The 23,581-nt window shown below is 35.7% G+C and overlaps 1 protein-coding gene across 5 annotated transcripts in view; it reads right to left on the bottom strand.

Moving 5' to 3' along the window:
• RPGRIP1L (RPGRIP1 like) overlaps positions 1 to 23,581 on the bottom strand; it is a 101,584-nt gene that overhangs the window by 51,949 nt on the left and 26,054 nt on the right. For all 5 annotated transcript variants that reach the window (XR_010408317.1, XM_064581930.1, XM_064581931.1 and 2 more), the window contains exons 9-16: positions 22,495 to 22,568; positions 16,637 to 16,776; positions 11,580 to 11,686; positions 11,225 to 11,275; positions 10,362 to 10,541; positions 9,501 to 9,618; positions 4,972 to 5,424; positions 1,782 to 1,933 (exon numbers count right to left, since the gene is read on the bottom strand). Coding sequence is in view for 4 of the 5 variants with exons in the window: in XM_064581930.1 (XP_064438000.1) it covers positions 1,782 to 1,933; positions 4,972 to 5,424; positions 9,501 to 9,618; positions 10,362 to 10,541; positions 11,225 to 11,275; positions 11,580 to 11,686; positions 16,637 to 16,776; positions 22,495 to 22,568 (1,275 nt within the window). In the remaining variant the exon portion in view is untranslated. The remainder of the gene's footprint in view (positions 1 to 1,781; positions 1,934 to 4,971; positions 5,425 to 9,500; positions 9,619 to 10,361; positions 10,542 to 11,224; positions 11,276 to 11,579; positions 11,687 to 16,636; positions 16,777 to 22,494; positions 22,569 to 23,581) is intronic.

Raw genomic sequence — 23,581 nt, 5'->3', positions numbered from 1 at the left:
GTTTTAACAAACAATTGCCCTAATTAACTTGTTAAGCCACCATAGCTGATGCCCTGGGACAAAGAAATGTTAGTGTTCCTGGGTCTTGTTTAGTTTAGTGTTGGAGAATTCTCTATTTTCCACAAAGGGGCTCCTCCTTCACTGCATTTCTGAATCTGGATGGAGCATCTGGAACCTTTGACTCCAGCGAAGTTTACTGGAGAAGGCAAAATAGACCCAAACTCATAATGTCCTCAGTAGAGACATCTGGTGGTGTGCAGAGGAGAAAACTGAGAAGAAACCTGTATTCTGCTATAGAATGCTAAGTGGAATGATTTAAAAAGTACCCCCTCTGCTTCTTACTCCAAATCTACCCACAAAAGCTGGAATTCCAACAAATGACTCACCCAAGCCAGAAAGTGGGAGTCTAAAAACAATTAAACTACAAAACTAAATAAATAGCCTGGTCTATTTTTAATTCTCTTTTCCATTAACAGCATTTCCCAACGTCTGTTCTGAAGAATACTAGTCCAGAAAGATGATCTCTGGGAAACAGGTGTCATTCTTTCTTAAGTTTGGGAATCGATGTTATATTAGTCATGGTTCTTTAACCGAAAATTATAGAAACTAATTCCATCTAGCAAATACAACAAAAAGAGACTTTAATGCAAGTCCATATGGTTATTTCATGGAATTGTATAGCAGAAATGTGGGTGGGCCTTAGGAAGGTAAGAGGACTGGAAAACCACCAGAATTTACACTCGATCTAGTGGCCATTTTTCTCTGTATGCTTGCTCATTATTCTTTCTCTCCAGACCCATTTTCTTTCCTTTGCTGGTTAACATGGTAGAAGATGGCTACCCCACAGCTCCCAATTTTACATGTTCCAAGCACAGAGAGTCTTGCTTTCTCTTGAAAGCAGAATCCGATTGGCTTAACTGGGGTCAGGTGGATACCCCTGAATCATTAGTCATAATTGAGTACAAAGTGGGAGAGAACAGGACCACCAGACATAAATCCCCATAGACTGGGAGTGACAGTGGTCCAAATGAAAAAAGATAATTATGATTTGAGCAGACATTCCAGAATGTTTCAACTATATTTTATCCCTTTGTTACTCAAATGCATACTTTAAGCTTTCCTCTTGGGATTCTTGTTATACATGAGAAGTCAAGGACCCTATTTCACTTTGCTCACTTTAGTACTTTCTGCATTCATTGGATCATGGAATTCTTTTGGAAGTATGGCCATTAAGACTACATGAAACACAGTTTGGGAAATGCTGCTCTGAGGAATTGCATTTAAACTTCCAATTCAGAGTACTGCAATTCTATTTTTCAAAAGTACCCTGGGTTGCACAAGGGAGTTCCTTTGTGGTGATGGAACAATTCTGAATCTTGCTTGTGGTGGTAGTTACATGAATACATACACATGATAAAACTGCACAGAACTCATAATACGCGCGCGCACACACACACACGAGTGCATGTAAAAACTGATAAAATCCGAATAAGGTCTGTAGTCTAGTTAATGGTATTGTACCTGTGTCAATTTCCTGGTTTTGATAATGTACTGTAGTTATGTAAGATGTTACAATTGGGAGAAGGGGGGTGAAGGGTACACAGAACTTCTCTGTACTGTTTTTGTACTTCCTGTAAGTCTATAATTATTTCAAAATAAAAAGTTAAAAAGAGTCACTTGATGGCTGTGAAAGAAAATGATTTTGGTTTAAAGCATGACATAAAAAGACATATTATAAAATTTCTGTATCATAAAAATGTCTTAAAGTCCAACCAGCTCACCCATTGCATTTGCTCTGGCCCCTTATAATTTGATGTTATATATCCCAAAGCCTTTGCTCGTTCTCGATAAAGTCGAATTGCTTGATCCATGGGAATCCGTAATCTGAACCAGTATTCCACTGTGCCAAAATTTGGGATGTCTCCTTTAGTTCCTACAAACCAATGCACAACTCACTGTTAAAATTTTATACTGAGTAAAATAATATATGACTTGCACAAATGATGTGTGATTGGCAAAGAACAGAGCTAAAGAAAATAAAGTTTCTTCTGCAAGTATGAGTTTCATTGTATGTTAAGTATTATTAAAGATCTATGTCAAATTATGTTTGAGATATTCCAATTTATACTATTTCAATCCTTCTAAAATATAAAGAAAAAAACTAAACACTGTATTAAATACTCCACAGATTCTTTTTGATGCTATAGTAGCTTGTTTTTAACAAGTTGTACTCAATGTAGACTGAGAGATACAACAGGAAATCTCAAAATTATAAATATGAAATTCCACATCATGATTCAACTTTTGAGAAGTCTTTGGCCCCTTCCCACTTCTCTACTGTGCCACAGGTGCAGGGACAAATGCCATAGCTATGCCAAATATATGCCGGATGTAATTCATACTCGCATGTTTGCCCTGTACACCCTCACTCTTCTTTTCAACTCAGGCAGCTCTTCATCTCTCTTTCTCTTGAAGATTTCCTCTACGGCTCCTGGGGGAATTAAGGGTTCTCTGCTTCCTTCAAAGAGGGGAAGGATATGTCCTCTCATTAGGACACGGATTCCTTTCACATAACTATCTGTTCACCAGTGTATTTCTCCACCCACACTATAAGTTTCTTGAGGGTAAGGACTGTGGTTTCCACTGATATATTCCTACCAGAGGGACTAGTATACAATGGTACTCAACATTTGTTGAATAGATGATATTCTATACATAAACTTTCCTGAGCATACCATATTATTAAAACTATTTCCCCATTCTCTTCTACTTCATCAATTTCTTTCTCACTAAGGGATCATTCTCATCAACATACAAACATGATTGAGATCTGCTATCATTTAAAAAAAAAGTTCTAAAATGAGAATATTAATGGATACACATATTTGCTTGTATATGCTTAAAATTTCTTTGGGAGAATTTGCAACCTTTGGTGAGGGGTTCCAGGGTAGCTAAGGGACAGGGTAGCTGAGGGAATAGGAGAGAGAGATTTTATAGTATAAACTTTTACACCTTTTGATTTGTGAATCATGTAAATAATATGTTAACCCTGTGATCGATCAATCAATAAATAAAATCCCTCCCCAGAAGCTAAGTCACCCTCTTTTCTTCTTGAAATGGTTTCTTTACTTGGCCTCTTTTGGAAGTATGGCCATTAAGGATACTGTATGCTCTTGGCTTGCCTTTTAAATCACTGGCCACTCTTTAGTTTCCTTTGCTGGCGTCTTGTCTTCTTCCTGAACTCTAAACTGTGTAGTTTTCCAAGGCTCAGTCCTTGGCCACTTTCTCCCCTTTGTGTACATTCACTATATGATATTACCTAGGCCAAACGCTTAAAATAGATTCCATATGGTAATGACTCCTCCTTTCATATGTTTATCCCTGACCTTCCCGCTAGGGCTAGTGTATCCAACTGCCCACATGCCATTTCCACTTGGCTGTCCAACAGGCAGCCAGTCTTAACTTGTTAAACAAAATTCTTGATTTTCTTCCTCAGATTTGTTCCTTTCCCAGGCCTATCTCAATAAATGGGCTCATGATTCTCCTTGTTGTGCATGCCAGAAATTCTTGTCTTCTCCATTACCTTCATTACTCTCCATTTGATTGATAAGCAAGTCTTAAAGTTAATCAAACATAAACTGAAAATAACCACTTCTTGTCACTCTTCTCATTACCATCTTAATCCAAGCCACTATCATCTTTCCACAGATTAATGCAATAGCCTGATAACGGTCCTAGTTTTCCCTCTTGGCCCCGACAGACTATTTTTCCCCAGCATCCAGGCTGATTTTTTAAAACCTATGTGTGATCCCGTCACTTACCTCCTCAAAACTCTCCAATGGGTTTCATCACTCAGAGAAAAAAAAAATCCATTTGCCTCACCATGACCTACAAGTTTCTAGAGCATGATCTGGTCCTTACATTGTGTGTGTGTGTGTGTGTGTGTGCTTTAAAGTGTACTTTCCTTTTTTTTTTTTTAAGTTTTTATTTAAATTCCAGTTAGTTAACATACAGTGTAATATTAATTTCAGGAACAATTTAGCGATTCAACACTTCCATACATCACCCAGGGTTCATCACCAACAAGTACCCTCCTTAATCCCCATCACTTATTTCCCTATCCCCCACCCACCTCCCTTCTGGTAACCAGCAGTTTGTTTCTCTAGAGTTAAGAGTCTGTTTCTTGGTTTGCCATCCCCCTCCCCTTTTTTTCCCCCTTTGTTCATTTGTTTTGTTTCTTAAATTCCAAATATGAGTGAAATCATATGGTATTTGCCTTTCTCTGACTGACTTTGTGTAGTCATCCTTCTATTGCTTTAATCACATTTCTGCTTTAGCCACTGGCCTTCTTGCTGTTCATCCAACATGTCATGTTTGTCCCTCCACCTCAGTACTTGCTGTTACCTCTGCATGAAACATTCTTCCCCCGGATCCTGTCATGGATCTTTACTCAGGTCTTTATCACTGTCAACCACCAGGGAAGTCCTTATCTGAATTAGCAACCTTCCATCTCTCTCATTAGCCTGTTCATTTTTCTTCATCTGATGAAATATATATTTGTTTTATGGCCTGTCTTCCCCTCTAGAAGGTAAGCTACATGATGGCAGGGGCTCTGTCTGTCTTACTTAGCAGTGACCATTGTATTTCCAATGCCTAGTAACAGCAATAACATAAGCTCTTAAAAAATATTTGATGAATGTACTACAATTAATGTTTAATCAAAAAAGGGTATTAATATCGTAAATAAATATTTGCACTTATAAACTTTTAAAAAATTAATAGCCATTGCAATTGACATCACCAATGACATTTAGGATAGTCCAATCAACTGTGGGCAGATCAATTAGGGGACACTGTCCCACCCTCAAGGCATCTTGAATCCCTAGGAGAAGACAGTAATGTAGAATACCATATTAATATATAAACCAAATTAGTGATTCAAATATCCAAAGCTTATAAGATTGTACTTACCAACCAAACTGGCTGTGCAAAATATTCGACCACTTTTTTCTAGAATTTCATGGAATCTCAACTGACCTGCCGCAATTGTTTCATAATCTGTGCTGTAAGCTTGGTGGACCTCAAGAGTGATAGTATTCTTCTGAATATATTGTAAAAATAAGTCATTAACATGAACGAGATATTGAGAAGTGAAGTTATATTCTGGGTGAAGGCCTTGCACTATGGGAGTTGTCTGTAGCTCAAAATCATAGAAAGCATAGGTACAGAAAGTGACAGGCTCTTTATCTCCAGATGCCTGTAAAACTTCAGAAGAAAAGGTTACTTTGTTGATATGGATTTCAAATAGGTTTTCGCCTCGTTCTAAGTGAACGGTTTCATCAAATTCATCAACGGAGTCATCTGGCGTGATTTCTGGTTTAAATTTATATTGCTTGGTGCCATAGGCAATATCCTTTAATTGGGCTGCAAGAGAAGACACACAGTTTAGATATTTTTAAATATTGACATATGAATATACAAACTGGCTTTTGAAGTGGTATGAAGTCTTAACTGCTTTTGTGAAGAGTCTCAGTCTTAAATTCTATGACTACACTGTTTTTCCGTGAGTAATGTTGTATTCTACAAAAATTCATCCTTTGTTTTGACATCACTTATTAACAACAAAATTACAACTCAAGTTATAATACAGCCTGTACCAGGGGAAAGGAAAAAGAAAAAAGAAAAAAAGGCTTTTGAATGAACAGCTGAGGTAAATATTTCGATTCTCCTTATTCCTCTGCTTCTGCTTTATTATATTCTCTCCTTTAAAGTCAGTTTCTCTTTCCACTGGCTCCTTCCCTTCAGCTTATTAAAATATCCACTTTTCTACTTTTGGGGTGATGGATATATTTATTGCCTTGATTGTGGTGATGGTTTCACAGTGTAGCCATGGGCCCAAACTCACCAAGCTGTATGCCTCAAATATGTGCAGTTTTAAAGTATGTTAATTGTACCTCCATAAAGCTGCTTTTTAAACAGATATATCTCTTTCTAGATACACATTTTATCCCCATGTTACATCCAAATTTCTGGAAAAAGTAATGTATGCTTGTGTCTACAACTCCTCATCTAACAGACACTCTTCAACCTCCTCCAAAGAGTATCTGCCCTACTTTTCTCATGAAACTGCTTCAGAAAAGGTCACCAATAATGAAGTAATTGTTAGATGGAATAGACTTTGGTTCTTGTATCACTTGATTTCTTTGCTTCCTTGACATTGATGGTCACTTTCCCTTTTATGAACCTCTGTCCTACTTTGGTTTCCATGTCATCAGCTGCCCTGCTTCTCCTTCTACCTCTCTTGTTTTTTTAAGGGGTTTTTCTTTTTCTCATAGTTTGCTGGGGGCCCTGTTTTTATCCTTTTGTTAGTCTACATATTCTTATGGGTAACCTCCATCTTTTATGACTTCTGCTACTATCAATATGCAAAGACTCTCCTTTTTCCACTTTTTTTTTTTTTAAGATTTTATTTATTTATTTGAGAGAGGGAGAATGAGAGACAGCATGAGAGGGAAGAGGGCAGAGGGAGAAGCAGACCCCCTGCCGAGCAGGGAGCCCGATGTGGGACTCGATCCCGGGACTCCAGGATCATGACCTGAGCCGAAGGCAGTCGCTTAACCAACTGAGCCACCCAGGCGCCCTCCTTTTTCCACTTTTAATTCAGATTTATTTCCTGAACTCCAGACCCATACATCTCATGGCTTGCTGGGCCCACTGTCTAGATATCCCCTAGCTACATCAAACTCAACATATCCAAAATAGAATAGAGCCAATGTAGAGTATTCTCTTCTAGTTATTTCTGTATTCTGAATCTCAAGTGCTGGTATTAGCATTCATCCAGTTGCCTAAGCTTGTTGCTACAGAATCGTTCTAGTTTCTCTTTCTCTTAACTGTCCCCACATCCATAGGGTCACTACTATTCAACACTGTCTCCTAAGTCTTTCCAAGTTTGTCCCTGTCCATTCTCTGTCCACTAATGCTACCTTACCTACATTCCCAGTGTTTACTACCCAGATTATTATGGCACCCGAAGTGCTTCCTTCCTTCAAATCTTTTAACTATAGCATAATCTAATAACTATAGCATAATCTCCAAAATGTAGTTCTGGGTGTATTACTGCCTACCTTAAAAATTGCTTAGTGGTTTTCAGGTTATTAAATTTCAAACTCTTTAAGGTGGCAAACAGGGCCTTCATGATTTGGCTCTTCCCAGCCTTACCTGGAGAGATTCTCCTCCTTTTACTAATTATGAGTTCCAATTAGATAGATCTGGGTGCAGTTTTGCAAATGAAAGGCAGTGCTTCACATTTAGGGCATTTTTACCTGCATCCTCTATTGTCTGGAATGCCTTTCATTGCTTTTCCTTAGTGGTGAATTCTGTCATCTTTAAAGATGCCAAACCTACTTTGTGGAGTCTTCTCTGAATCTTCAGGTTTAAATAGGCATTCTCTCCTCAATGTTTCCTTGGTATCTTTTGCATTTTCCTAGCTTCACACTCTTCATGGTCAAGTATAACTGTCTATGTATGTGCTCTTTCTTTTAAAAAAATATTTTATTTACTTATTTGAGAGAGAGAGAGAGTGAGCGAGCGAGCATGAGCGGGGGGAGGACCAAGAGGGAGAGGGAGAAGGAGAAGTAGAATCCCCGCTGAGCGTGGAGCCTGAGGCGGGCAGGGGCGGCAGACAAGACAACGCAGGGAGATCCCAGGACCCGATGAGATCACGATCCAAGTCGAAGTCAGACGCTTAACCTACTGAGCCACCCAGGCTCAGCACATAGGATAGCTATGTGCTCCATCTTATGAGTTCCTTGAGGATGGTACCTGAGCTTTTTTCTTTTTTCCTATTTGGATTCTCCCTGCCTAGCACATTGTTTAGGATGCATCAAGAGCCTGAGCATGTTTAAGGAATCAATCAATGAATTTAGGGGACAGACGAAATATGTTGGTGAAGATTTAGTAAGACTAAAAGCGATGAAAATCCCAAACTATGTGATCTCCTTGTTATTCAGGAAAATTCAATTAAGCAAATTTTTATTGAGTTCTACTTGAAATAAAAGGTATATACTGCTCTTTGACTTTTAGAAAACACTGTTCGGGCAGATAAAGATATTTATTGAACCCTTCTACTTAAAGCAGTGGTTCTCAAAGTGTGCTTTGGGAACCCTGAGGGTCCCTGAAACTGCTCTGAAGGTTTGTGAGGTCAAACTATTTTTAAAATAATCCTGACATGTCACTTGCCTTTTTCATTCTTATTCTCTCACAGGTGTTTAATGGAGTTCCCCAGACTACATAATGTGTGGTATCATAACAGGCTGAATGCAGAAGCAGGTCTAAAAACCCAGCTGTTTTCTATTAAGGTATATACCAAAAAGTCTGCAAAGACGTCAAACAACTAAAAAAATGTAAAACAATTTAAAACAATGTCACTCTTCTCACTATTTTTTTTTTTTGTATGGAAAGTACAGCTTTTAAAAAATAAATACTGTAATTTATGTTAACATGTAATGGGTTTATTATTATTTTAGCATGACGTAAAATAAATATTTTCAAAATTTCTCTTTTAATCCTTAGTATGGTAAGTAGAACCCATATAAGCAAGAGGACTTTGGGATCCTCAGTAATTTTTAAGAGTGTAAAATTACTGCTGGCATCAATCATTCGAATTAAACATTGTATGGCAGGGGACATGAAAGAGAAACTCAGTACTTAGCCTCACAGAATTTATATTGCAGTCACAGGGAATATGCAAAACTCCAACAGTGAAGAACACTTACATAATATAATCCCCACACATATTTTTTGGTACATAAGAGGAAAAATGGGAAGTACTAAGTCTAGTGTTTTTCAAAGTATAGTTTTGCACCTGCATCTGAATCACTCGGAGTTATTTCTAAATATATAGAATCATGGACCCCCAGATCTCTAGGGGTAGGTCCCAGGAAGTTACATTTGAAACAAGATCCTCATGTGATTTTCATGCTTGCTCAATTCTGGAAACCACTGCAAGGACATTTCAAGTAGAGGAATGGCTAGGAGTGATGGGAGCCAGCTTCCTGGCAGAGGCATGCATTGCATTTGGTTAGATTTCCAAGCAGGGTAAAAAGGGTATATGTTGGGTAAAAAGGAGGCTCAGGTGGAGCAAAGGTACAGTGATAGGACTGAGAAAGGTGAATCTGACAAAGAGCAAGCAGACTTGTTTGGATGACATACATAGCTTGCTTAGAAGAGAAATGAGGAATGGGGTGGTGAAGTTAGTTCTGCGGTACTCCATAAAGTACTCTGAAATTTTGCCTGCAATACTGAATTTGGAAAGCAATAGAAAATTACTAAAAATTCTTGAGTAGAAAAGAATCAGATAAAAACCACCTTTCTGGTAAATTCTCATTACAGCTCTGAACTAGAAAAAAACAGAGCGAAAGAAATCATGAATGTAGATTTGGATGACATTTTCAACTCCCGTAAAATCCGTTCACCTAGGTACTGTGGACAAAGAATTGTACCTTCTAGTTTCTGAATGCGTGCAGCTCTGCTATCAAGAAGATGAACATATTGTTCCACTTTGAGTTCATAATCTTGCTGCAAATTTTCCATCTTCTGGGTCACTGCTTCAACTTCCATCTAAAAAATATGAGATAACAAGTTTCAATACTTAGGATTAGTTCCATTTTCATTTTTTAAAGCAACTCTGACTCAAGCATTTCCTAGATCCTGGGGATCTCGGGAGCTGTAAACCATGATTTTCTGACCTCAAATAGCTTACAGTTTAGAAAATTATGCTTGGCAATGTTCTTAAATCAGAAACAAAATTAACAAGACCCCAGATTCCTTCTCCTGGGGGTAATTTTCCTGTTTGTTAAAGGCTAAGATAACATGTGGTTGTGGCAGGAGAGCTACGATGCATTCGCACGATGTGCTAATACAGCACAGGTAAATTCATGGCTGCTGTTTCTGCTCTAAAACCAGGGCCTTTAAAGAATTATTTGTTTTTGGGTGCCTGGGTGGCTCAGTTGGTTAAGCGACTGCCTTCGGCTCCGGTCATGATCCTGGAGTCCCGGGATCGAGTCCCGCATCGGGCTCCCTGCTCGGCGGGGGGTCTGCTTCTCCCTCTGACCCTCCCCCCTCTCATGTGCTCTCTCTCTCTCATTCTTGCTCTCAAATAAATAAATAAAATCTTTAAAAAAAAAATTATTTATTTTTAAACTATTTACTCTAAGCACCTAGTTACAAGGCCAAATTCCAGCTTGTGGTAATACATGGTAAGAGATTATAACCGATGATAATACATAATACTGCTTAGAAAAGTAAATCATCAGTAGAATATCATAGGAAGCCTGTTCTCCTGTCTTCGTGCAGCACATTACCTGATAATCTTTATTAATTTTATGTTGCATAATCAGCATGTTTCGTGTCTTTTCAAGTTCTTGCACTGTTTCTGCATGAGTTGCTTGTAGCTCTCTCATGGAGCGTTCTAGATCTTTGTTAATTTTATTGTCTACTTTCTCTAAAAAGGAAAGGTCTCCATTTTTTTGTGATTTCTGAGCCTAAAACAAAAACATGTTTTATTACTGAAATAACAGTTTCTAAAACGTATCATGTGAATTAATATAGATATAGCAAAGAATAATCATTAATTAAAAACAGATATATTTCCATTTTCCATCAGGAACAAAACCATCCTGATACAGAAAATATATGTGGATAGTCATCTGGAACGATTACAGAGAATTCAAAAAACACTTTATTACTTCATGACATAAAGAAGAATCATGTACCTTTATTTCCATTTCTTCAACTGATTAAAAGCTACACTGTGTTGATCTAAAGGGAAAGAAATGTATTTTCTCGTGTCTTCTTATAAATAACAGAATATCCTAGGACTGAAAAATATCTTCTGGTAACATTTATAATTCAATATTTTATTTAAGATAATAGGGTGTACCAAGGTCTCTTAGGACAGAAAATTATTGATTAGTTTTATAGTGAGGTGTGTAAAAGTGAAATGTTTGTTACAGTTGGAGAAAGTGCTTTAAATAAGAGTTTTTGAGGTCTATTTTAATGTAATTTTGATGTCATTATGAAATATGTATATGCTGTAACTAAATGTCACCTGACCACTTTCCTGAATAATTCATTCTCCAAGTATAAGGGTTACAGACAAGGGTCATCATTATGCTGAAACAGTTATATGTAGACATGAAATTCATGGTGAAGTTCAGAAAGTTACCTTTATAAGCAGGAGAGCTTCACTCAATTCATCAGCATTAATATCACTCTCCTGCAAAAGACAGAGTAAGTAAAAGCTCACAATGAGATATTAATGAAAAGTACAAGAGACATTCCAACTATGCAGATTATCCTCATGGAGCATAAACTGCCTGATACCATGAATTAAGAAACTAAGTATAAGAGACATTCCAACTATTCAGAATCTCCCCTGAAGTGTAAACTGCTTAATAACCATGAATTAAGAAACTAAGTAATACATTTGTAATCTTTTGCTTTGCAGCATAGTTTCCTCCTGGCATAAAATATTGAGATAAAAATTTGGCGTTTATTTCCTAAATAAGAAAATAGTTCACCTGGTTGTAAAACTTCAGGCGGTGTTTAAGGTCATCAAGTTGCTGCTTTTGTTCCAGATACTGTAACTGTAGTTCTCTGTTTTCTTGAATGAGTTTCTCATTTTGGTCTTAAAAATAAAGTTGATACAATTAGAAAGGTAAGAGAGCATGAGGCATAAGAACGCATTTAAAATTAATTTAATTCCTGATATACACCAAGCTCAAACTAGTATTGCTCTGGTCAGAGAGGAAATTGTGCTAGCACCTAGACAAAGGCAGTGAGAGAATGAGGAACAAATGAACACTATCATGTGTCTACCATATGATCCAGTTGCTTATCAAAAACTGAAGACTTAAGTTCACAGCATTAATACAAGGAAATTGTGGCCTCTGGGACTTCAAAGGAACATTCTATCTAAATACCTAAGAAAATATGTTTCTAAATCTATGATTTTTACTTACTTATTAAGGGTCCTGAAAGGCATGCAAAAAAATTTGTTTTTGTCTTTTAGTGTTTTAATCGACTTCCTTAAGTTTTCTTTTCCCAATTTAGCATAAAGTCCTTTTATTAAAACAACATAATTTCTCTGGTAATAACTAAACCCATAATTTTAATCAACTACACTTTGAACAAATCTGTTAAGATAGGAGAAATGGATTCTCAGCCAGTGTGCATGGTAGCATCAGTAATAATTCATGTGTGCTCTTTATTCATTGAGTTCGTGCTGTTAATTGGTAGGACATGGACCCAGAGCTCTTGTTAAGGAGTAGAGATAGGTTACATTCGCCCAGACACTCATTCGCCTGAACCCATAAGCAACAGCACAGGGTAGAGCTACAGGAGACAGTAAATCCATAAAGAGACTAATTTTTTACTCCCTGCATTAAACATATGCTTAACTTAAAAGAAAAAAAAAAAAGCTAGCTACCAAATTTATTCTTTAGTCTCATGTTCTTAAGCGTACTCTTCAACAGAGTTCATTGTGGGGGTCAAGTATCCTTTTTGGCTCCCTGTAGCCTAGCTCTAAACCATGTCATCCAAAGTGTCTCCACTGATCTCATCCTATTTTCACAGATTTGTGTTTATCAAAAGTCCTCAATTCAAGTTGTACATTTTTGTTTCCATTTCTTACAAAAAAGCCAACACATTTGCCAAGAATTCCTTACATGAATATATTTGCACACTGAATGCATTTTATACAAAAATACATTTCTGACTTCTATAATGCTTTGTGTTCCCCAGCTAGAAATGCTACATGTAAGTGAAAATCGTAAATTACACAATTAAGAAGAAGGGGACTAAATTTGGATATTTTTAATGTCACATATTTCCTGGCAAACTAAAAGGGAAAAACACTGTGACTCTGGGGTATGCAGAGACATTTTAATATCAAATATATAAACCTTTTTCATCTTATCGATAAAAGGTTAAAAGGTTATACTAGAGGATAAATTGCTAATACTCAGTGACCTAAATGAGAGAGTTTCCAAATGAGAACAGTATTTGGAAATTTTGAAGGTAAGGGTCAAATACCTGTCTTTAAACTAAAAATTAGGATTAATAATAAATACGAATTTGTAGAGGAGATAAACAACTTTTTCGGTTACAGAGTAGAATAAGAATGCGGAATGCTTTATTTTATGAGGTTAAAAAAATCTAGATAGGAATGGTTAGGTAACAGAAAGAAGGTAAATACAGTAAGAAAAATGTAAAACCAAAGGTCTTGAGGATGATATAATTTCCTTCTCTGGCCTGCAAGAAGTGTTACGGGTTTTGAGAATGAGGTAAAGGGTAAAGGACATGATTACTCCACCTTCATCCAGACAGTGTATTTTGATTTCTAGTTTTATGCTCTAATTTTTCTATTCTTTCAATATTTCAGAGCAGGGTCCTAAGAATGATATGCTAGTAGGTATAAATAAACTTATTCAAATGTTTCTTCCTTTGCTGGTTTCTGTTTCCACAACAACGTCCCCGTTTCATTGATCGTTTTAAACCTAGGGTGTTATTACTGAGAAAATAACTTATTAGTGGAAGATGACATTACTAAATACCAGTACCTTTCTCTCTACTAAATTTTATGTAGAATTATCCGCAACATTTTTCCTTTCTCAAACTGTTTATTGGGGATAGAACTCCTGGCTCTTTAAAAAGCACGGAGACGCTGTAGTTCAAAAAAGAGATAGACTTGCTGAATTATAATATGAAAAATCAAAGCATCCTGTACAAGATGAAAAATAACCTCTTTACCTTATGATTTGACAAAAAGCAGGTTAAGCTAAACAGCATTTTATTTAAATGAGATAACATTTTACGCTTTCAAAATTATGTTCTTCAAGCACACCATTAATAAGCAGAGTGCAGAGAACAATTCAACTAAACAATTTTCAGAGCTCCTTTGTGCTAATATCTTCAGCTGTGATCAATATAACCATATGCATTATGCTGAATTATGCATTTCAGCTAAAGATAGAAAGGAACTTTCAAAAGCAGGGCCTTTAAACACATGCAGTTAATTTAAGCATTAACCAAATGCAAACTGCATTTACATATCCTTCTCCCACATATTCACACAATCTGAAACTAATTTGTACCTTGAATAAAGAGGTAAGTATTCTCTAAAAATAATTTGCCAGTTAGATGAATGACTCTAAGAACCCAGGGAAACATCTTCTGGCAAGGAACACTTGATACATGAAAAGGTAAATGTGTGAAGAGACTTCAAAGTAAAATGAAACAATTTCAAGATCTGTAATACAAAAAGGAACTTTCTAAATATTAAAAGACTTCCTCATACAGATCATTTCAGTTCTTTTTGTTTAGTATTTCCCTGGAAAAAATGGTTCAAGACTGTAATATTTTTCTTATAATCTATTGTAACATTTTCACAAAAAACCCCCAAACCTAAATCATTAGATCTATACATTTCAGGTAGTCAAGCGAAATAACTAAAATAACAATTGTATTAAAAAGATTCAGTTCTAGCAATTTTTCTTAACAAAACATATGAATAAACGTGTAAAGATTTGTGTAGAAAGATGTTTATGATACTTAAAAAAATGGAAGGTATTTAAAAATTCATCCACAGAAGACTGTTAAACAATCTTTGGTACATCCTCACATGGAAAACTATGACAGCCATTATAAATGATGATGATGTGGATTTACATTTATACTCAGGAACGATTTCATAATAGAGTAAATAAAAAAGCACATTATAAAACAGTATCTACGCATATAGAAACAACTCTGGAAGGACACACATAAAAATATTAATAGTGATTATCTTGTGGTTGTGTGATTGAATGACTTTTAGAAAGTTTTTTTTTGTTTACTGAACTTTAATGTTATACATTAATTATTTTTAATCATTCAAAAAATCCTAAAAAGACATAAAAACTAGTAAAAAAAAGATGAGGAATGGATTAATGGTGGTTTAAAATAACTTAGCAACTGTAATTTTAATCATTTAAAAGAAGCTTTGGAATTAATTCAACAACAACAGATAGGTTTAAAAAAAAAGCCCACCAAGTTTCTATCTCCTTAAGAGTTTCTTTCCAGAGACCAATTCAGATGTTTAGAGATAAAGAGCTTTGGAATTTTTAATATTTAGGGAAATACAGAAAGCACAGAAATAAGAGAGGTTTTTTTTCATTTCTCTTCCTTTAAGAATGAGCAGTTTATATTTGTCTTCGGAAAACAGGGAATACAGAGCGCTTCTGCTTCCTTCAGTCAGCAAGTATTTACTGAGCAGCTACTAAACAAAAGCACTGTTAAGTATCACATGAAAGTCAGGAACTATATATCTTTGACATCAAAACTTTTAAATACCCACCCAGTCACAAATCATGTCATCATCTTATTCTACTCACAATATTCCCAAGAAAAATTCATAAATAATTTTTCATAAAATTCAATCACTTGGTAGATAAATACTGCTTATGTGTTTCACCGAAATTAAGACTACATCGATTTCAGACTTCTTAAAATATTAAAAAAGGTCAGGCCATAATTTTAAAATGTTATCATTTACAAGATGCATCACAACTTGAGATGTCAAAATGGGAAAAAAAAAAATCTCTCTTATAGTTAATAAAATATGGCATTGTGATCTAAATCAATATATAGAGTACTGACAAGATATGTAATTTTTATTTTTTAACTGAGCCTGCGTTAAACTTTGAAATGCTCTCATGCAACAGAATCGCAAATGTTCAAAAGAAGCAACCTTATTATCACATCACTTGGTTTATGTAGTGGATGAGCAACAGATACAACGTTTGAAACAAATAATTCAATTCCCCTGTTGTGCATTTGTGTGTATAATCTAGTAAATCAGACATCTACTTTAATTATAATTATTTTATTTCCATGAGATGAGAAGGGTGAGATCTGTGACTCGTATATGAAACTTATTAATGATTATTATTTTAACAGGGACATCCTGACAAGTCTTCCTGGTATTTAAGTTCACTGTCACAGAGTAGATTTAGACATCTAATTATCACAGAGATCTTCCCTGTTCGACCTACCAAAACTAGCAAGCAACTACTTCTGCTCCTCTGTCATCTTACGCTGCTTTGTTTTCATTCCCACTGCACTTGCCGCCACCTGACACGTTGCACATTTATTTAATTATTGTCAGTTTCTCCCTATTGAATTTATGTTGCATGAGGGCAAGGCTTTTGTTTTACTCATTGCTGTGTCCCCCAGAACTTCGAACAGTGCCTAGCACATACTGGTGGCTCAATAAATGCTTGTCGACTGCTGAATACAGCAAGGCTTGACATTTAGGAAAACAAAACAAAACAAAACAAATGAAAGGCAACCTGAATAAAAGTATCTCTGGTGAAGAAATAACTCCTTTGGCGTATATGCTAGGCTGAGTAAATGGAAATTTTGAGCGACCAATAAACTCATGAAAGTGGATGGCTGTTAATGCAAGCGATGTCCCCTACATGGAGCAAGGTGCCTGGCAAAACAGTAGGCGCCACAGTCGGCGCTGACTGAGCCGGTGAATAACCAGGAGTAACACAGATGTCTGAAATGAATAATTCAGTAGTTGTTTTATGTGTACCTCTTTCAGTTTTGAATCTGTCAAGGATTTCAGTTTTGTCTGTTAGGTCAGATTTTAAGGCAGTCTCGAGTTGAGCGATCTGTACTTTCAGCTGCTGTTCCTTGAACTTCCATTGCTCTTCGTGGGCAGCACTGAAGGCACTGCAAAAACACACATGACATGCAAGGAGAGCCTGGAAATCGGCCTCGACCGAAAATACGAAAGAGAAAAGCTTTTAGTGGTACAGAGACCACTGTCATCATGTCTTAGGAATTAAGTAAACATATGCTGGTCTGCTGCTGTTGAAACCAAGGCGCCTTTCTCAGGCTGCGGTTAGCAAACATGAAAGGGTTTGTGGGATGAGCAAAGGAACTGGCCTTAATTTAGAGCTCTACAGTCAGAGAAGTTGGCAGTGTGCAGCTTTTGTGGGACTAGTAAAGGAATTTAGATACTGTACACACTCCAGAGGAATCCGCAATTCCAAACCTCAGCCATCGGCTTCAGATAAAACTCTTCTCTCCCACATACAAACCCTCTTAATACAGAGAACAGGGGCTCGCCACCTGATCTTCACTGCTAAGATCTGAAACTTTTACTGAGTCTGTGCTAATAACACATTCACAAAATTCTGGCCATGAAATGATAACACACTGAACGTTGAGACAGTAATTCTGCTGTGAAGAAGTAGTGATAATGTAGTTTTTGTCCTAAAACACAAACAGCAACAACAGACTAAGAACAAAGTTTTACTTTGTTCACGACTAGGATGAAAACCCAGCGAGAACACCCTGGTAAGAAGGATGAAGACAGAAATGTTATTCCTCAGTAAAAGTGCAGCAGTTTAAACTCTCGTTACAATCTACTAGTGATGAAATCCCAGCATCTATTTGCGCCAGTGCTGATAAACTGAACACTGGTGCTAGACCAGTTGCACTGAAAACACTCAGAGAGATTTAAAAATGAAGGTCCTGGAGCCCAGGAATTCATAGTTTTATAAAGCTTCCCCAGGTGATAGCCAGGTTTTGGAAAAACTGATCTTGATCTGTATTTCAGCAGAAAACTATTATCTGCGAAGCTTGATTTGACTGAATAATTATCAGCAGCTTTGACCCTTCTCCTTGTTTTAAACCTGGTAAATGAAACAAAAATTTATAAAATCTGGTTTTGTACTGATGATGAAGTGAATGGAAGAAAAACCTGTTATTGAAAATTGCCCTTAATGTTGCTCCCAGCTAGTCTCGAGGTTTTATTCCAAGAGAGATACTATTCTGGGAGGCATAGCTTTCAAAGGAAAAGAATTGTGTGTCTATTTTACATTTTGAATATTTTTATTGCATTTAAAATAATATGAACATAAAAATAAATGGAATTCTAGAAGTTTCTCTAAATATGAAATCTGTTCCTTCTATCAATGTTCTCATTTCACATATGGAATCTTAAGAAATGCATGGACCTATATACCAGTATTTCAAGTTAATTTTATCAGAGGTACAATTACCTAAACTTACATGAAATCCAAACAAAGTATGCACTTTAAATATTAAAGAATATTCCTTTACATTTTCACTTTTTAAAATAAAGAACAAATACAATTTTTGTGTCTGGTCAAATTATGTAAACTAAACACACACACGTGTGTGTATGTGTGTGTGTTTGTGTCTTGTATTAAAAACATGTACTACCCGGAAAAAAAATTAGCATGATGAAGTAGGCACAATTATACATCATATCAGACGCCAAAAATTGGGAACAGTAGTGTTCCAATAGCATTAGTACCAGCAAAAAGATCACCAACAGTTAATCTGGCAGAAACATCAGAAGCTGTATGTGTTTAAATTAAGAACAATTTAGCAGCCTGGTTTTTCCAAACCCACAAAATACTAGTGTAAATCAGCGTAAGTCAATCTGAATTTGGTCCACTGCTATCTTCCCTCTAAATTTAGGATTACATTCCACTGGAGTTTCATGAGGAATTCCTTTTGAATTTACTGTACTCCTCTATGCTTGGAGCCGTCTGTGTAACTATAAATGGAGAACCACATCTGGCTCCGTTTTCTTTGTAAAGGCTGTGTACATGATTAAATCTGCATATGAGAACAGTCTTTGAGAACCTTTTATTCATGAAAATGTTTTTGTATATTGCCTACAGTGACAACGGGGGGGGGGATCACAGTTGGTCTGTGTGCACATTTCATTGTTACATTCTGTTGCAGAAGTGAGAAAATGTCAATCGAATGCCCACTGGTGCCTGTGGTCACTGCATGGCCACCCACTGGCAGTCATGGGTCAGCATCCACACTGCTGAACAACAACATGATCAGACAGAAATAAGAGTGGAAGAATTTGTCTCCACCCTAAGGCCTTTTTTCTTACAGAAGAAATTCCACGTATTCCAATGTCTAAGGGCAACCTAATGTGAGAGAGAGGGAAGGATAAGCTCTACGTCATCCACAAAGAAATCCATAGGTACTTTAGTTAGGACCTAATGGAAATTAAATACGTATTTACATAGGGATATCTCACGTACTGAAAGAAAACGATGCTCCAAATGTACTCAGTTTGATTTCTGGGAAGCACCAAGTGCTCCCGTTTGATCGCATGAGCTTTCATGGTTCCTAGAAGATTGCACGGGACAGGTGCTCACTTCACAGAAATGGAGCCCAGAGAGTCTATGGGTGGTCAGCAGAGCTCCATTAAATTCTGGATAATAGATGCCTACAATTTACATAGTAGAAACCAATTCTTAAACAGTTAATACCATCTTCAAAAACTAGACCAACTCTTTTTTAAAAGCAGGTATTAGATGAGTGTCTCTTTGGGAGTCAATACCTTTTAAAATCACCTCTAACAGATTCTCTGGATCCTATCCCAAACTGACTAAATCTGAATCGGATGGTGGTGGGAGGCAGGGGAGGGAGGTTCCAAAGGTGGTGAAACCTACATTTTGCTGTTTTCCAGGTTATTCATATATACTATAGTGGAAGGACTATTGTATTCATCAGTTACACCACCCTAAAACTATACTAACTTTAAAAATGGGACATAGCTTTACAATATTGTAGTATAAAGTTTCTCTCTGACCACACAGACTTAACTGCAAAAAGTTTATTATGAATTTTTAAATGGACTATTTCTTAAAGTTATACTTATTTCTTGGCATTGTATCAAAAATGTTCTCGCATATTAAAACAAGCTCATACCAAATGCTAACATGAGGGTTTTATCTTACCAGATGATTCTCTAATATGCCATATGTCAAGTAATAAACACATTCAAAATTTCATTTGGAAAAGGAAGATGAGAATGTAATCTGCAAATCATATTTTTCTCCTGAAAACTAGCCAATTTTGAATAACAAACAAATGCTCTCCTTTAAAAAACATGCTATCACTATGACTAACCAAACAGGGAGTAAAATTTATTTAGTTTTTGATGAGCACTAGTTGTTGGCAATGATGAATAACAGTGCCATGAAACACAAAAGCTGTAAAGAATCTTAAGGACAACGATGATTTTTGTAGAAGCTTCTCCAACTCTGCTTCTGCAAACATATTATATATTAAAAATTTGTATTAGAGAATTTTATGGTTCTATTTCCTATCATATGTGCTTGCTGGGTTTTGTGCTTAAGTGACATTAAGTTTATTTTTGGCACAAAATGTTTTGACACTCATTACACACATTTACTTCCATATATCTCACACAAAATTCAAGTGTAAGCAGTATAACAAAGTCTGTTTTTAATGTGACAGGAAAAAAATGTAGCTCAAGCATAAAACATTAAAAAAACCCTTCAAAGTCAGATTTACACTCTCAGATCATCTTCTAATATGGAGAGATAAAGTTTCATGGTGATAAAGTAAATATGAGAAAAACATGTCTCCCTCAAAATTTCATTTATGCATTATTCCCGGCGAAGTTTAATGTTTTTTATTCCCAGAAGGTATATTCAGTAAATCCTCAAATTGGGAAGTAGAAAATGTATAAGTAATGGCCAAATGGCACTTATTTTCTTGTATTAAGACCATGTTAAATTATTTGAAATTACAAGATGTTGAAGATAAATATAAATCAATAAAAAATTCTGGATGTATGGTAGTTCTATTATTCCATGAACATTTCCCTTCCACAGAATCAGTTTTCCAATGCAATTAAAATCAGAGAGATAGTGAAGCACAGTGAAAAAAAAATTCAAGTTTTAGAGTCAACAGAATTGGGTTTGGGTCCTATACTGGAGTCTCAGCAATGCTGTGTGAATCTGTACAAGTTTCTTAATTTTTCTTGAGTCTCAGTTCCCTCATTTCTAAAATATGGGGATAACATTATTTTCTCTGCCCTATAATGCAGTGGTTGTGTGATCTACATACTGAAATTTGGAATTTTCGAACACGTAACTACTAAATACTTAGATATATCAATATAAACCTTGTATTGTTCTATAGAAATGAAAATATAAAACAGGAAGCATAATAAATGCTTTAGGTAAAATTAATCGGGGCTGATGAGAAAGAAGCCAGAACAAAGCAAATAAGGCCAAATGATCTGGAAGGGGTCCAAGGTGGATCCCACATAAAGATTTTTAGCTAGCCTATCCTTGCTGGAAAGCCCTAGGTATTATTTTAATTGATGTCTGAATCTGCTATTGATAACTCTTAATATAATGAGCCACTGTGCAAAGATAATCAACAGTAGTAGGTAAACAACATAGATGATCCATGCCACTGGAATGATGTCTAACAATTATCTAGGTATCTTTTCAAAGTAAAAATAAATAAAAGCCTAACCCTGCACTCTTTAGGTATGATTTGCTTAATTTATAAAATGTAAATTTAGTTTATAAAACATCCAAAACATGCAGTTAAAAAGAGGTGTCCCTGTACATCAGATGGCCACTTTCTGATGTTTCAGAATATGATCAATAGAAGCAACTGTTGAATATCAGCTCTAACACATATCTTCCAATATATGTATTAAATTTACTTTCATGTAAATTTGTATTTATCCTTTATCAGTTATTATATATTGAAAAGACTTAAAAATACACATGTATACACAGACACAAACACATACACATAGATATCTGAACTGCTTAACTAAGCTTAGCTGCGGTATAGAATTTTGTTTCTAACATTATCAGAAGGGTTTAATTTTTAAAATACCATCACCATGAAGTAGATTAAAAAACTAAACTGAAGTAGCTCTTTAAAATTTATCTTGAGGGGTGCCTGGCTGCCTTAGTTGGAAGTGCGTGCGACTCTTCATCTCGGGGTCATGAGTTTGAGCCCCACATTGGGTGTAGAGATTATTTATATAAGTAAACTTAAACAAATTTATTTTGAGATAAAGATACTTATGTTTCTTTTTATAAGGAACAGAGATGATTGTAAGTGGACACCTTTGTTTTCCACTAAGAGGATCACTCTCAGCTAATAGGCTGGGTAGCCCAGTGGAAGAGACCAGGGCTTGGAGAGACCTTGAAGAGTGTAGGCAAGTTACTTAATTCTGTTTTATTTTCATTGCCTGCAAAATGGGCATTTACACTACCTACATTTCCAGGTTGTTGTGAGAAATTTATAATAATGTATTAAAGAGTAGTTAGCACAGGGCCTGCTTGCTTACAGTCTATATTCAATAAATTGTAATAGCAATTGTTACTGGCAACAAAGTGATATGGTTTTCTTGTAATAGACTAATGCTCAGCTTAAAGAACTTCTTACCAATGCCTAGAAAAAGCTTATTTTTCTTTTATAACATATATATATTTTTTGCAATCATCCATTGCTAATTCTTTAATAAATATTAGATATTCTGACACCCACTGCTTTGATATATAAGATCTCAAACAAGAGAATGAGAGAACACATGTAATCATGATTTACCTGTTATAAAGTTTATCATAGTTTTCCTTTAAAAGTTCCCGTTCCTTTTCTAAATCATTAATTCTATCCTGCAGCTAAAATGAAAAGAAAATGACACATTAGGTGATTATCGAATAAAATCACACAGGGGTAAAATAACATGAGAGGAGGCTAAGATGTTTTAGTCTTGACTTCTAAATTGCAGCTGCTAACTAGTCAACTTTTATTGTCTGTATTTAATTTAGCATTGATTTTTTTCCAAGTTGTTAAGTAAACATGAAATTAATATTTCTGTTTTAATTTAGTAGAAACATATGCATTGCTTTATGGTGACATGTGCCAAAACTCAATAAAGAATGTGTTAAAAGTTTGCTGTGAAGTCTGGGAAACATAGTATTTTTTACTTTCCTCCCTGATGAATTCCATCATTATATTCATTTTGTATTAATTTTCAATTGGCCCATAAAAAATAAAAGGATTAACTTTTCTTTTGGTTCATGGTTCAAACAAATTGTGTCAATCACAATTCACTCTGAAGACAAAATTTCTTTTGTTACCTGGAATTTACAAAGATCCAGTAGCACATCTTCTAAATGAATGAATGAATAAATAAAATCGTATACCTTGTTTTATCCTAATGAATATTTTTAGAAATAAACTCAGGATAACCATCATAGCTTTATGACTAAAATGTAGCTTTCTGTATTTATTCCTAGCATTCATGTTTAAGTTTTATTCACCAGTATATTTTGTAGTTACAACCTTTTCCCGTGGGTCAGTATTCTTAAAATTCATTTCCATGTTCATAATTCCCTTTTGATGCTAGTTTGAGACACAGTAAGGATTCTCTAAAGATCAGAACAGAATGTAGGCATCTTATTTCATTGCCATTCTCTTTAAGAACAAGTTTAAAAGACGACAGAAAGAGACTGTGCTAGCTGGGAGGCATGAGTAGCAACAATAATAGAGAGATGAGTGTTCAAACAACTTCCTAGAAAAAAAAGGAAATAATTTCACAGAACTGCTGACGTTGTAGAACACAATATACTTCTCTTCAGAAACAGATGTGTATTCGTCTAATGTGGTCTTGGTATCTCAAATGGCTAAT

Source organism: Mirounga angustirostris, unplaced genomic scaffold, assembly GCF_029215605.1.
Source record: "Mirounga angustirostris isolate CCGP_5_RB_7025 unplaced genomic scaffold, mMirAng1.0.hap1 SCAF_16, whole genome shotgun sequence".
NCBI lineage: Eukaryota > Metazoa > Chordata > Mammalia > Carnivora > Phocidae > Mirounga > Mirounga angustirostris.
The sequence above is the reverse complement of the archived record's forward strand: the minus strand, read 5'-3'. Positions and strand labels throughout refer to the sequence as shown.